At 43.5% G+C, this 12,161-nt stretch overlaps 1 protein-coding gene across 10 annotated transcripts in view; it reads left to right on the top strand.

Annotated features, from left to right (window-relative positions):
• The window catches only part of KTN1 (kinectin 1), a 73,812-nt gene that overhangs the window by 34,919 nt on the left and 26,732 nt on the right, over window positions 1–12,161 (top strand). For all 10 annotated transcript variants that reach the window (XM_035327326.1, XM_035327322.1, XM_035327330.1 and 7 more), the window contains 13 exons: window positions 964–1,096; window positions 2,079–2,166; window positions 2,475–2,641; window positions 3,089–3,157; window positions 4,967–5,004; window positions 5,596–5,686; window positions 6,006–6,074; window positions 6,828–6,865; window positions 6,974–7,064; window positions 9,549–9,638; window positions 10,826–10,860; window positions 10,997–11,087; window positions 11,979–12,047. In XM_035327326.1, the coding sequence (XP_035183217.1) occupies window positions 964–1,096; window positions 2,079–2,166; window positions 2,475–2,641; window positions 3,089–3,157; window positions 4,967–5,004; window positions 5,596–5,686; window positions 6,006–6,074; window positions 6,828–6,865; window positions 6,974–7,064; window positions 9,549–9,638; window positions 10,826–10,860; window positions 10,997–11,087; window positions 11,979–12,047 (1,069 nt within the window). The remainder of the gene's footprint in view (window positions 1–963; window positions 1,097–2,078; window positions 2,167–2,474; window positions 2,642–3,088; window positions 3,158–4,966; window positions 5,005–5,595; window positions 5,687–6,005; window positions 6,075–6,827; window positions 6,866–6,973; window positions 7,065–9,548; window positions 9,639–10,825; window positions 10,861–10,996; window positions 11,088–11,978; window positions 12,048–12,161) is intronic.

Genomic DNA, 12,161 nt, shown 5'->3' with positions numbered 1-12,161 from the left:
CCAGAGGTGAACTGCTGCCAGGGGGCTCCTGCCTATAGAAAGCAAAAACCACACTTCACAGGCTCTCAGATAATTGATTTGTAATATCTGGGGACTAGAGCGTCAAAACACTGTCAGGACTTGGGAATGGCACTGTAACTTCATTTTCTGGCCGTGTTGTTCATGCCAAGATGTTGCTTCTGTGTGGATGTTCCTTTTAACACCTCCTGAACTGCAGAGCGTAACTTGGTGGTGGCGTGTTCTGCTCCCTGCCCGTGTCGTGCAGTGACAAGTGCTAGGAGAGGGTACCGGTACCCTGGCTTTAGAGGTACCCTTCTGGTAGAAACCAAGTGTCATGATTACCAAGTTACCTTGAAAAATGCTTAATTTGGGCCAGTATAAAAATAAAATGCATTTTATTTACTTTTTTGAAAGGGGACCCTTTCAAAATTCATATTTTGGGCTGTTCAAATGCATTATCTTTCCCCAAGTGGAAGAGTGTATCGTATACTTTCACAATTTAATAATAATTTGAGCCTACAAGGCGGTGTGTAATCCAAAGAGATGCATGCAGTTAGCAGTCCAGAAGGAATAGTCCCGAGTAAGTTATAGTTCAATAATCCTTCAAGAAGAGGAACAGACCTTGAATTTCAGTGTGAGACCTTTCCTCAAGCTGAATCTCCTTACATAAAGCTGTCCAAATTATGCCTATCAGCTTGCATCAGTTCCTTTAAAATGTTTGCTTGTGGCTTCTTGCTGTCCTTCGTTTCTGACTCAGTGGGTTGCAGCTGCTGTGTGCGCTGATAGCCAGCGCTTCCGACCCTCATCCTTCTAGGATGAAGCAGTGTGATTAAAACCCAGTCCAGCCCTCCGGCTGCAGATATGTACCTAATGCTGGTATTTGAGTAGCTGTGATTATTGCCTGTGTTTCCTGGAGAGAGTGTGTGTGTGGGGTAAAATAGCTGTAAAAATGTTTATTTTTAGGCAGTCGGCTGAACTGAACAAACTACGCCAGGATTATGCCAGGCTGGTGAATGAGCTGGGAGAGAAGAGCAGCAAGTTGCAGCAGGAAGAGCTCCAGAAGAAGAATGCAGAGCAGGCAGTTGCTCAGCTAAAGGTGACTTTGATTTTTCTCTGCCTTGCTGAGTTGTACTTGAGGGTTTATCTGAGCCAAGACCTGAGACGAGCCAGATGCGAGGCATGCGGGAATCACTTCAGCTGTTTTCCTGGTCACTAAATCTGTTTTATCTACACAAATACCTGAAAATAGATAATTGCTGAGCCATCCTGTGCGCTTACTTAACGCTTTTATTCAGTACTACATATTTTCAGTGGTTACAAACTGTGAAGTGAAACTTACCCTCCCAAGTAAATATATTTGTCAAAGCTTTATTGGTGGCATTGAACTTTTTCTGTGGGTGTGCAGTTTGAGCAAGATTAGATTTTTTTGAAACTGAGTACTTTGGCTTCAATGAACTTCTAAATTTTTAAAGAAATGTATTTCTAAAGGCTTCAAAAACCAGTCTGCCAATGTTTTGATGTATCTTTTTCATTTTCTATGGAAGAAAAGGTCTCTTTGTATTCATGCTTTTTTTTTTCCAGAAGAGAAATATGGTGTTTTCAGGTGAGAATGCTGATTCAGAGCTCATTACTTCTTTTTGTATCTGCAATTAAATCTTGGCTACCAGAAGTTCTATCTGCCTCACCTGCCCTTGCAGGTGAAGAATTTGTATCTACGGCGGAGACATCTTTTAATTAAAAGATGTGGATTTGTGTGATACGTGGCTAGTCTGGCTTCTAGTGTTAATTCTGAACTTGCAGGGCAAAAATGCTACACTTTCATATTACAGAAGTCATCCTGTTAAGAGCCTGTGATGAAATTCTGTTCACAATTTGCCTTTCAAATTAATAGGATAAACTGTCCTAGGAGGAGGATTACAGGGCACTCTGTCTCTCTGATGTGCTTTTATGGAAGCAAGGAACAACTTTTCTTCCTTGCCATATGTTTTGGGAATAGCACTGAAGAGATGAACTCTGAATATTTCAAAAATAAATTAAAGGTTAGACTTCTTCTCATCAACTCTGTCTTCAATGTAAAGGTCCAGCAGCAGGAAGCAGAAAGAAGATGGGAAGAAATCCAGGCTTACCTCAGAAAAAGAACAGCAGAACACGAAGCAGCACAACAAGGCATGTATCAAACAAAATTCCCAAATAACGCTAACTGCAGTGATCTGGCTGTTCCCATTTGTGTGTGTGCGGTTTTTTTTAAGGCCTTGTTGAGTAAATGGCTTACATAAAGCTCAGGTGAAGCCAGTACTGCTTCAGCACCTTGGGGAAATTGTGTGGTGTGATACAAGTTAGTTAAATGCTGATGAGCAGAACTTTGGCTTGTTGGAACGAGGCTTCTAATCAGCTTCCCCGTTTGCAGTAAAAGTTATTTCCCCTAGAGTTCAAATATTTACTTCTGAATTTAAATCCTGATGTTTCTGCTGCAGATGTGCAGAATAAGCTTGTGGCCAAAGACAATGAAATCCAGAGCTTGCACAGTAAACTTACTGATACCATGGTGTCAAAACAGCAGCTGGAGCAGAGGATGTTGCAGCTGATGGAGAATGAGCAAAAGAGAGCTACGAAGGAGGACTCCATGCAAATGCGGGTGCAGGTAGTGCTCACAAATCTTATTTCCCCCCCCTTTGTGTCTGTCAAAGCAGCATTTCAAGTTTTCACAAAGCTTTCCCACTGAATAAAGAATGAGGACCGCGTGCCAGTCTGTCATCTAGCAGCTCATGAAATGAGAACTTGCACGGAGTGCTGTGAGAAGGTCTGGGGCCGTCTTGGACTCATCTTGGACCTGAGATGTAGCCCTTGCTGGCTTCAGGGAAACCAGTGGGTGTGTGGTGGCAGGGAATCCTGACACAGAGCAGGCTGCTACTCTTCCCTGCAAACCACTTGATCTTAGTGGGGATAAAAATAGCATCTCCAAGAAATGTGACGTGTAAATGTTAAACTGTTCTTACTAACATAATCACAACTAGGAGCTAATACCAGCAGAAATTGACTAGCTGCAGATCTCAACCTGCTTCTTTTTTTTCCTGTGCTTTCTTACAAGGAACTGATAGAGCAGAATGATGCTTTGAATGCTCAGCTTCAGAAGCTTCATTCACAAATGGCAGCGCAGGTACAGCTTGTTCTTGGACTCTTCCCTTTTGTAGTCTTGAATTGTGAACTTTCTGTAAAAAGGCAGGATTTTCTTTCTTTGTAGCTGGATGTGAGATGTGTAATAATGAAAGTGAAGACTTGTTAGCATCCTCTTTTTGTAGTGTTTCTTAACCTGGCTTAAAACCAAGCTTCTGCTGTCCTTCTGGGGTGGGAAAAAAAATCCACCTGTCTCCTCCTGCCGTGGCTTTCATTTATAACCATGACTGGAATACCATTTTAAATGTTTTTTTTCTCTGTACTTTTGCATGTATATGTATTCTGTCTCATGTGGTACTTTGGTCTTTTTGCACTCCTCATGTGAACCACCTGATCTTGCCTTTCCCTCGTGCATCAGGTTGAGAAGTAGTGACTTATGGTAGCTGCAAGATAAAGCTGTGTTCAGTCCAGTGGTGGTTCCAGTGGTGACAGAAAACAAACAAGGACAAAAAACCCCGCACAGTGCACAGACCCTCTTATTTCTCATTTTAACCTCTAAAATATTACTTTCACTGATTTCCTTAAGAAAATGTTGTTGTAAATATGTGTAGAACTAGACCCAATCATGAGCTCCCTGTTCACATGCATTTGGGTGCTGACTTCTTTATAGTTATTGATGTGCTTGATGTAGTTTGAATAAATTCAACATCAGGCTGAAAATGTGTCATTGGGCTTTGTTTGAAGAGCTTGGTCTCTAACCTTTTCAGTGAGGACAGCAGTGCAGGAAGACACTCTGGATTTATAGCTTGTGACCTAGTCCCCTTATTCCAGTCCTTCTAAAGGATTTTGAAAGTAAATCTCTAGGGAAATTCAACTTTTTTTTTTTGTCTGGGTTACCCAAGGAAGCTGTTGGAAGGAAGAACAAGCCTTTCCCCTGGCAGCCTTTCTGGCTGTGAAAACGCAGGGCTATTTTTCTCCCATGGGCAGTGTGTGTGAAAATCCCGCTTCGGGGAAATGGGGATGGACTGGATACTGCTGTGGAAACCAGGGCTGATGAAATAGTTCAGGTCATTCAGGAGACACATCTTGTGGGGTTGGAACTGTTTGTTCCCTTTTGATTGTGTCTGATGCTGTTACGTGGCGTGAGCTGGATCACGCAGTGCAGGAATTCTAGCCCTGTAGGGTGCCATGGGGATAAGCTCTGGGGTTTTTGGACAAAGGTGAGGCTGGGTAGGGATAAGCAGGTGTTTGAAAAGCTTGGAAGCTCTGTTGTAGCTGCTACCAAACTGGACACGAAGCAGCCTGCAGAGGTTCTTAGATGCCTTTTGATAACCTGTGTGCCAGCTCCCTCCTGCCCTGTTCTGGAGTGCACACCCAGTGCAGGGGTTTTCCGGACCACTGAGCCCACACGTGTGTGACCACGTAGGAATTAGGCTCTTTCCAGAGAGGAAAAGGTGTCAGTTGCTGTTCTTATGCTGCTGTTTTTGTTCCTAACACAAGTCTTGATGCACTGTGCAGGGTTTTTTGCTCTTTAGTTCTTTGAGTGGTTTGACAGCAGTGTCCCAAAGAGTGTTTAGTCCTTGGGAGACAAGTGCTGTTTTGATTCTGCTGAAGAGCAAAATGGCAAATAAGATGGTTCATCTCTCTCTTCTGTTGCCTTAAGCAGAAAGGGAAGGGATGTTAATATGTGCTGAGATTCTTCCAATGTTCCTTAGCCAGGAAATACTTGAAATCTGCCTGTACCAGTTTAAAATAACAAGGCAAATCTTAAAAAATGCTATTCCTGGCTCACTGAAAAAGATGATTCTTTGACTTGCTTTACTCAGTTGTTTTTTTTTTTTTCCTTCTGCAGACCTCAGCTTCAGTCCTGGCAGAAGAACTCCACAAAGTGTGAGCATTCATTTCCCCTGATATTTGGAAGGTGTCACTGGCTTCTAACACACGCCACCTTTCCTCAGCGCGCGCTCAGTGCATGCGGGAGGGGCTGGCCAAGGAAGTGTTGTCTGTGCTTCTAACTTTCTAGCTGCAAGGTTCGCTTAGGAGCTGGGAAAACGCTTCCTGCGGATTTCCCTTCTGTGTCTGGCTTCTGAATTGCAGTCCTTTGTACGTGTCCCTGCTGCATGGAGAGCAGTGACTCTTCTTGTTTGCTGCTGCCTGTGTGCAGGGATCTGCAGTGAGGAATGTGCGTGACCATGAGAACGTTTGTGTTCGGGCTGTATTGCTGTGCCAGGAGATTTCTCCCTTTGGGAGATGGGGTAGCCGTGTTTCAGAGCTAGAGAACATCCCATAAATTTTTGGCAAGCAAAAGGCATTTAAAAAGCATGGAAAAGCTTTTGGGCTGAAAGTATGCTGTCAGCAGGAATGAGAGTAGGAGCTGGACCGAAGGGCCAGTATGTACTTTGTGTTTAGCCTGATGCTTCATGCGGAGCTTCCATCCAAGGCCTTTTAGTACTGATAAGTCATCACTTCTCTTTTGTACAGGATTGCAGAAAAGGACAAACAGCTCAAGCAGATGGAGGACTCATTAGGCAACGAACATGCCAATTTAACCAGCAAGGAGGAAGAGCTCAAGGTATAATAAAAGAATGTGTAAATGCCAGCTGGTAGAGGGACAGGCTCGCTGGATGTGCATATGAAATGAAGCCTGCAAGGTTGCTGCTGTCTGGATCTAGAACCAGCTCCTTTGGCTACAAGTCTGCTGATCCTTGCTCTTCCAGGCAAGACCAATGCATGATGCTGGAAAGTCATTCATAACAAAGGTTGAGGCTTTTCCTTGTTATTACCTCTAGACTACCACAAAAAGCGACCAGGGATATTTTGCACTGAAGAGTGGACGTGCTTGAAAGACCATCTGTGTGAAAAATGCAAGTGTTTCTTCTTCCTTCCTTCAGGTATTGCAGAATATGAACCTGTCCTTGAAATCAGAAGTACAGAAGTTACAGGCTCTTACAAACGAGCAGGTAAAATGGCTGTTTGATTCATTAAACACTTAATTTTATTCTCTTCCCACTGTCTATGTTGTCATAAATGCAAGGGCAGATCTGTTCTGAGCGAGCTGTGCTTAAGCCCCTTAAGGGTGTGAGCTTTCAGAATCGGGTTAATATGTGATTTCCTGGAGTTCTTGTACCTGGTCGGAGGCCTGCTTCCTGTCCTCCCTTCTTCACCAGCTACATCTATTTCTTACTTGGACAGCCAAGTTAGGGAAGCATTTTGCTCGTTAGGTTTATCAAGATTTGCAGGTGTGCAAAGTGCAGGGCGTTGCACAGGAGCAGACACAACTGTGGTTGAATGTGCAGGCCTGGCGACTGCACGAAGGGCTCATAAACATCCATCTGAAAAAGCAAAAACCAAGACTATCCAGAAAACCTTCCCTGACAACAAGCATTTTTAGAACCAGACAAAATGCCTTTTCCCCAGCTACTGCTGCGTGGCCTGTGCATTACGGAGGTGGAAATGCTGTGTTTAATTAGAGAAAATCCTGGCTGTTAAACAAATCCTTTTCAGATCATCTTCCCTTTCGTAATTGCATGCCTGCCTGGTATGTATTGGTGGTGTAAAAGAGCATAGCGACAAGCTTACCCCTTTCATTCTTGCTGGTGAGTCATGTGCTGAGAGGCCAAATGACTTGTTGTAGCTTTTTAATATTGTGGAATGAAAGGTTGATTGAATCATGTGATGTATCCTAAGTCTGTGTTAATCCTCTTTATATCTAGGCTGCTGCTGCACATGAGCTAGAAAGGATGCAGAAAAGGTAAATAAATGGCTCTGGCATTTTGATAAACAATTTTTATCGGTGTTTTATATTCTTTTGAATTGATGCTTTCTGTAAGATGTATTAAACTGTTCTGCTGTGTCTCAGCATTCACATCAAAGATGACAAAATAAGAACTCTTGAAGAGCAGCTTCGAGAAGAACTTGCGCAGACTGCAAACACAACAGAAGAATTCAAGGTAAGATACAGAGTAACTACCCTTGTCCTTATTGAAAGCAAATTTTCCAGACTTCTGAGGTTGTGGAGCAGTTCATATGATGTTGATTTGTGAAACAGAGCTGACTTTCAGGTGTTAAGCTGTGTTACAGCATTCTTTTTACAAGGCAGGAGCACTGCGGGGTATCAGAGTAGTAGCGACAGACTGCAGCTGAGTGAGAGACGCAATTCAAGTCAAACATGGTGTCTACAGTTGTGAAGAGTGAGGTTTTAGAAGTGTGGAAGAAGAGGCTGTTCAATAAAAATCATTGCATTTTCTTCTACATTCTACCTTCTAATGCAACTTCCAAGTCCTTTGTGGGAGCCTTTATTGCTTGGGTTATCGTGCTGTCAGATCTTTTTCTTTTTAATTTTTTTTTCTGTCAAGGTAGGTGTAAAAATGCTTATTTTCCTCCTGCTGGTTTCCAAATCGCTTCTCATAAGGTAGAAGCTAAATTGCCAAAGCTTTTAGTTCTGCCATCTGGGGTCTGCAAAGCAGAGCTGCTACTTGCTTCTAAGTGGTGTACACAAAGATCAACTTAACTCTTCCTTGCTCTCTGCCACCTTAGGGTTTTTCTTCTGAACTTTAGCTTTAGACCTGCTTTCTGTGGAAGTTGATGCCTCAGTTGTCTAACTCCTTTAAAACCCACCTTGGGTGGTGCTGTTTTTCTGCTGCTTTTGGTGGAAAAGATCACTCAGTCTGAATCTCATATCATGTTGGGAGGTTTGCTGGTGATGAACAGAGCAGGTGGATAGGGGCCAAGGCAGCAAGGCTTTTCTAGAAGTCGTGCCTCGTGGATCTCCTGTAGGTCTTTGAAGCTGTTAGCAGGCAAGTAGTGAACTTGGTTCACGTATTGAAGTTGCATTTTTGAAGATGTTTTGATGTGAGTCCCTTGCAAGGCCTGGAGTTACTTTAAGTTGTCAGAGTGAGAGAGAAGACTGTTCCCACAGTTAATAGCTGGTAAAAGAACAGGTAACACAATAGGATTTTAGATGACTGGTTTTCACAATAAAGCTATCATCTGAACCTTCAGGGAGATGTGTGCTGGGTGTGTAAGCAATCGAGAAAGGGGAGTGGGAAGAAGTGCCAGGTTTATATAATGTTAAATAATGTTTGATTACCTTGTGTGAGCTGTTGACTCCCAGGAGTCGCAGGGGGGCTTTTGAGGTGGTGCAGTGTTTTAAAATGGCAGGTGAAGTGCTGAACATGAATATGATGAGGAATGATCTGAACTTCCCTAGAGTGGAAAAAGACCTGAGAGGTGGTGTTGTGGGTGGTTATGTGCTGAAATCAGCTTGGTGCTCAGTAATGGCCAAAAATCAGCTGGCAGCAATTCCGTCACTTCTTAAAAAGTGAACAGGGACCTAAATGCAGATGGTTGTTGTTGTGATCCTGTAGAAACCTATAGTGTACTCTCAACATGCGTGTTTGGTGCACTTCGAGTTTCTTCTTCCAGTCTTAGATCCCAAACATAAACCTGCCCTGGATGCTTCTACCTGAGCAAGCATTCCTTTCTTTCCACATACATAAAAGAGGGAAAAAACGAGCTCAGAACAGCTATTTGTTAATCCTCACCTTTGCTGTCCCTTCCTGCATGTGTTGTCCTTGTAAGGCTTTGGGTCTGAGTGTTTCCTCTCATGAGAAGAGGGTTTTACTGCAAGCTAAATGTATTATTCACAAGAAGGTTCCTAGCGAGAGCACTGAGCCGGTGATATTAAATGGCACGACCTCTCCGGTGTTTGGTGTAAGAGACTGATTTTCCTTTTGGCACCTCCTACGATGATCAGTTGGTGCCACAGAGTGTTGCAAGTTGTATGATGTCCGCTGGGTGAATTGCTGCAGAAAGTCATGCTGTTTCTTTGAGCCCCCCCCCCCCCCCGGGGGGGGGGGGTTGTACGTCTGAGTTGTCTGTCTGTCTCTGAGGGCTGCTCCCTCTGTTATTCTGAGAGGGGATGCTGCAGGGAGGCAAGGGCTGTGGTACAGCAGCTCCTCTTCCTGAGCTCACGCTCACACCGAAGTGTGGGAGCTGTGCAGATCTCTGCTGCTGGCCTGCCAGTTCTCTGCTGTGCATCATAAACGTTAAGGCAGCTGAAGAGAAACAGGGAGGTGATCTTAGACCGTTGGATTTATGGATGAGTGCTTCGTAAAAAGCAGCTATCAAATCTGGAGATGCTGCTGATGCTGCTTGAGGAGGAAAATGCAGTTTCTCTCGTCTCGTACGCTTGGTACTGTCTGATCCTCTGCCAGGGAATAAAGATGGTAACAGCTGAATTTCTTCTGGGAACATAAGGACAGAAGTATTAATACAGAAAGGCAAGAAAGATGGGGAAAGGACTCTTTGTAGTCTTGTAGCTTCCAAAGAGCTCACTGTAACAACATCTGTGTTATTTAATTACCTCGTTGCCATTATGAAAATGCTGTAGCTTGGGCATGCAGTTCTGAACTGATAATATGTTTAAATTTCAGGTTCTCAAGGATCAAAACAAAACTCTGCAAGCTGAAGTTCAGAAGCTGCAGACTCTCCTGTCTGAGCCTGTACAGCCAGTGTATGCTGAGGTTGTATCAAATATCCTCTGTTCTTTTCAAATTCTTAAGTGTTTTCTTGCTAAGCTTTATTGCTTGGGTTATCGTGCTGTCAGATCTTTTTTTCGTAGGGTGAGCTGGTTGATGTGCAATGCCTGCTTTTTAGGCATGCGTGGGAAGCCCAAGTTGGACAGTTGTGGCTGTCTTCTAAATGTAGTCAAGAGTAAGCAAACAAAATGTGGACTCTTCCTACCCCTGAAGAGTGCTAGCTTAGAATAAGCAAGAACTTTTCTGCAGCCTCTTCCAGGTTTAATGTCAATTTTCTGGAATACAAAAACCCCACGAGCAACCAACCCTCCTAGGAAGAAGGGTTCTTGTTCTGTAGGGAGACCAGAGTAAGATCTTAACGCTGTTTGTGTTCTTTCTATCCCAGAATGAATTCTCAAACTAGTAGTAACCAAAGAATGGAGCCATGGAATGGAAGAAAACACACTGGTGTATTCCACCCCCTTGCCTTGTCTTCCATCTTTTTTCCCATGGTGGCACACGTGCTGCCAGCAGTCTGACAGGGGCTGGTGCAGGATGCTGCATGTGTTCTCCCAGTCTGCTTTCTGAGTGTTGCTCGGGAGAGCTCTGAACACCCATGACTTCATACCGCTGTGGAATGAGCTTCCTGAAACACAGTAGAAAGACTTGCAGGACAGGGGACTTGATTCCTTTTCAGCCCCGTGCTGGTATCTGCCCGTCAGCAGTAACCTGCTGGAGTGCTCCCGTCTTCTGGCAGATAACCAGATCTGCAGCCCTTATTCCCCTGGGACTGGCTGGCCTGGTGTCGTGTCTGAAAGCTGAGTTTTTTCTGGGAGCTGATTTACATTCCTTGTGTGGTCTCTTGCAATGCATCGCTGTTGGTCTCTGAGAAGTCATAAATGCTCTGTTGGGTGAGCCCCAAGCGGAGCTTGTGACTTAAACGCTTAAAGTAGGTAGATCTCTTGGGTGCTTGTTTGGGCTGGATCTGTGCCTCTCCTGAAAGACTGACATCTTTCCAGCCTTGGTGTTAGACCCTCATGCTATGAAGATATCCTCCCACTATTCTGTTTTCCCTGCTAGGCTGCAGTTCAGTAACTAAACTTCTGGGGAAGCTGATACTTGTAGTTCTTGTTAAATTTCCAAGCCAATTGGTCCAATTAGTGATCACCCTATTGTATTCTTTTGTTTAATAGGCAAACAAGGACTTGTTAGAGCAGATGGAGAGAAGGTAAGACGCTATCTTTTCTTTAGAATCAGAGGATAAAACAGGGATCCAGTTCTGTTGGCAGCAAAGTTGCTATTGATAGCTAAACTGCATTTAAAGGTTAACTCTATTTTCCTAATGCTCACTCTTGATTTCTCAGCATGAGAGAGAAAGATGAGAAAATCAAGACAGTTGAAGAGCTGCTTGAGGCAGGACTCATACAGGTGGCTAATAAAGAGGAGGATCTGAAGGTAAAATCCCATATATTATCTTTTTATGGGGAAATACACTTTGCACAAGAGCACTTAATCTGCATGTTTGAGCATTCATAGTGCAGTCTGAGATCATTCCCTTTTAGGAGGAGAGGCATATCCCGGAGACAAGGTTAAAACCTATTTGGTAACAGAGGCTAAGCATGAGGGCTGATGGTATACAATAAGTGTTTGTCTCTGCTTAGTCTAGAGTAGATTTTACTGGTGTCTTTACCTGATGTCTTTTGGAATAAATTTTGCCCTGCATCTCCAGAACAGTTTGATGTAACCTGTAACAAATCTGTCTCTAGAAAAGGGGTTTTTGTAAGACTTGGCACTGTGGGACTATTGCATCTTTTTACTTACTGTTAATCTGAAGGGCTGAATGAATTGTAAACAAGTGGCAATTTGGGATGATGCTGAAGGTATTCCCTTGCTATTTTAATTGTAAAGAAGCTAGCGATGAGAAATCTGGGAAGGCGGTACAAAAATCCCTGTTTGTTTTCAGCAGAGTTTTGCTGGAATGCTGTGTCCTGTCTGTCTGGACATAGTAAGACAATGTTCTCTTAGCGTTCCTAAATTCCAGGTGCATTGCTGAGGCCCCTGGGAGAAGTTGCTAGCAAACTGTCAGGCTACTAAACAGCCAAAAACGTGAACACGCTGTCTAGATGTTTCCCTCAACTTGCTATAGGTTGAAGAGTTCCTAAAGATTGAAAAATAATTGAATAATTATTCCACTGAATAATTTGGCTCCAACTGCTACGGGGGGGGGCTCTTTCAGGCTTTCAAATAGTCTTTCACTTGCTCCAAAATAAATAATTTTTGTCAAGCTTGACACTTTTTTTTCCCCAATAAATGAGTCTTTCATTATCTGTGTGTCTGCTTTCAAAGGCACTGCGAACAGAAAATTCATCCTTGAGAAAAGAACTTCAAAGTCTGCAAAATCAGCTATCAGAGCAGGTAGTACTTTTCATCTAAAACTTTGATTACACCTAAACTTTAATCTAAAAGGGTCTTGCTGTGGTTGCAAAAGTCAAGGGAAAAAGGTGAAGACGTCTTTGAAGCCTGTTGGCA

The sequence above is a fragment of the Oxyura jamaicensis genome, chromosome 5, assembly GCF_011077185.1.
Source record: "Oxyura jamaicensis isolate SHBP4307 breed ruddy duck chromosome 5, BPBGC_Ojam_1.0, whole genome shotgun sequence".
NCBI classification, from domain to species: domain Eukaryota; kingdom Metazoa; phylum Chordata; class Aves; order Anseriformes; family Anatidae; genus Oxyura; species Oxyura jamaicensis.
Note: the sequence above shows the minus strand (reverse complement) of the source record. Positions and strands in the feature narration are given on the sequence as shown.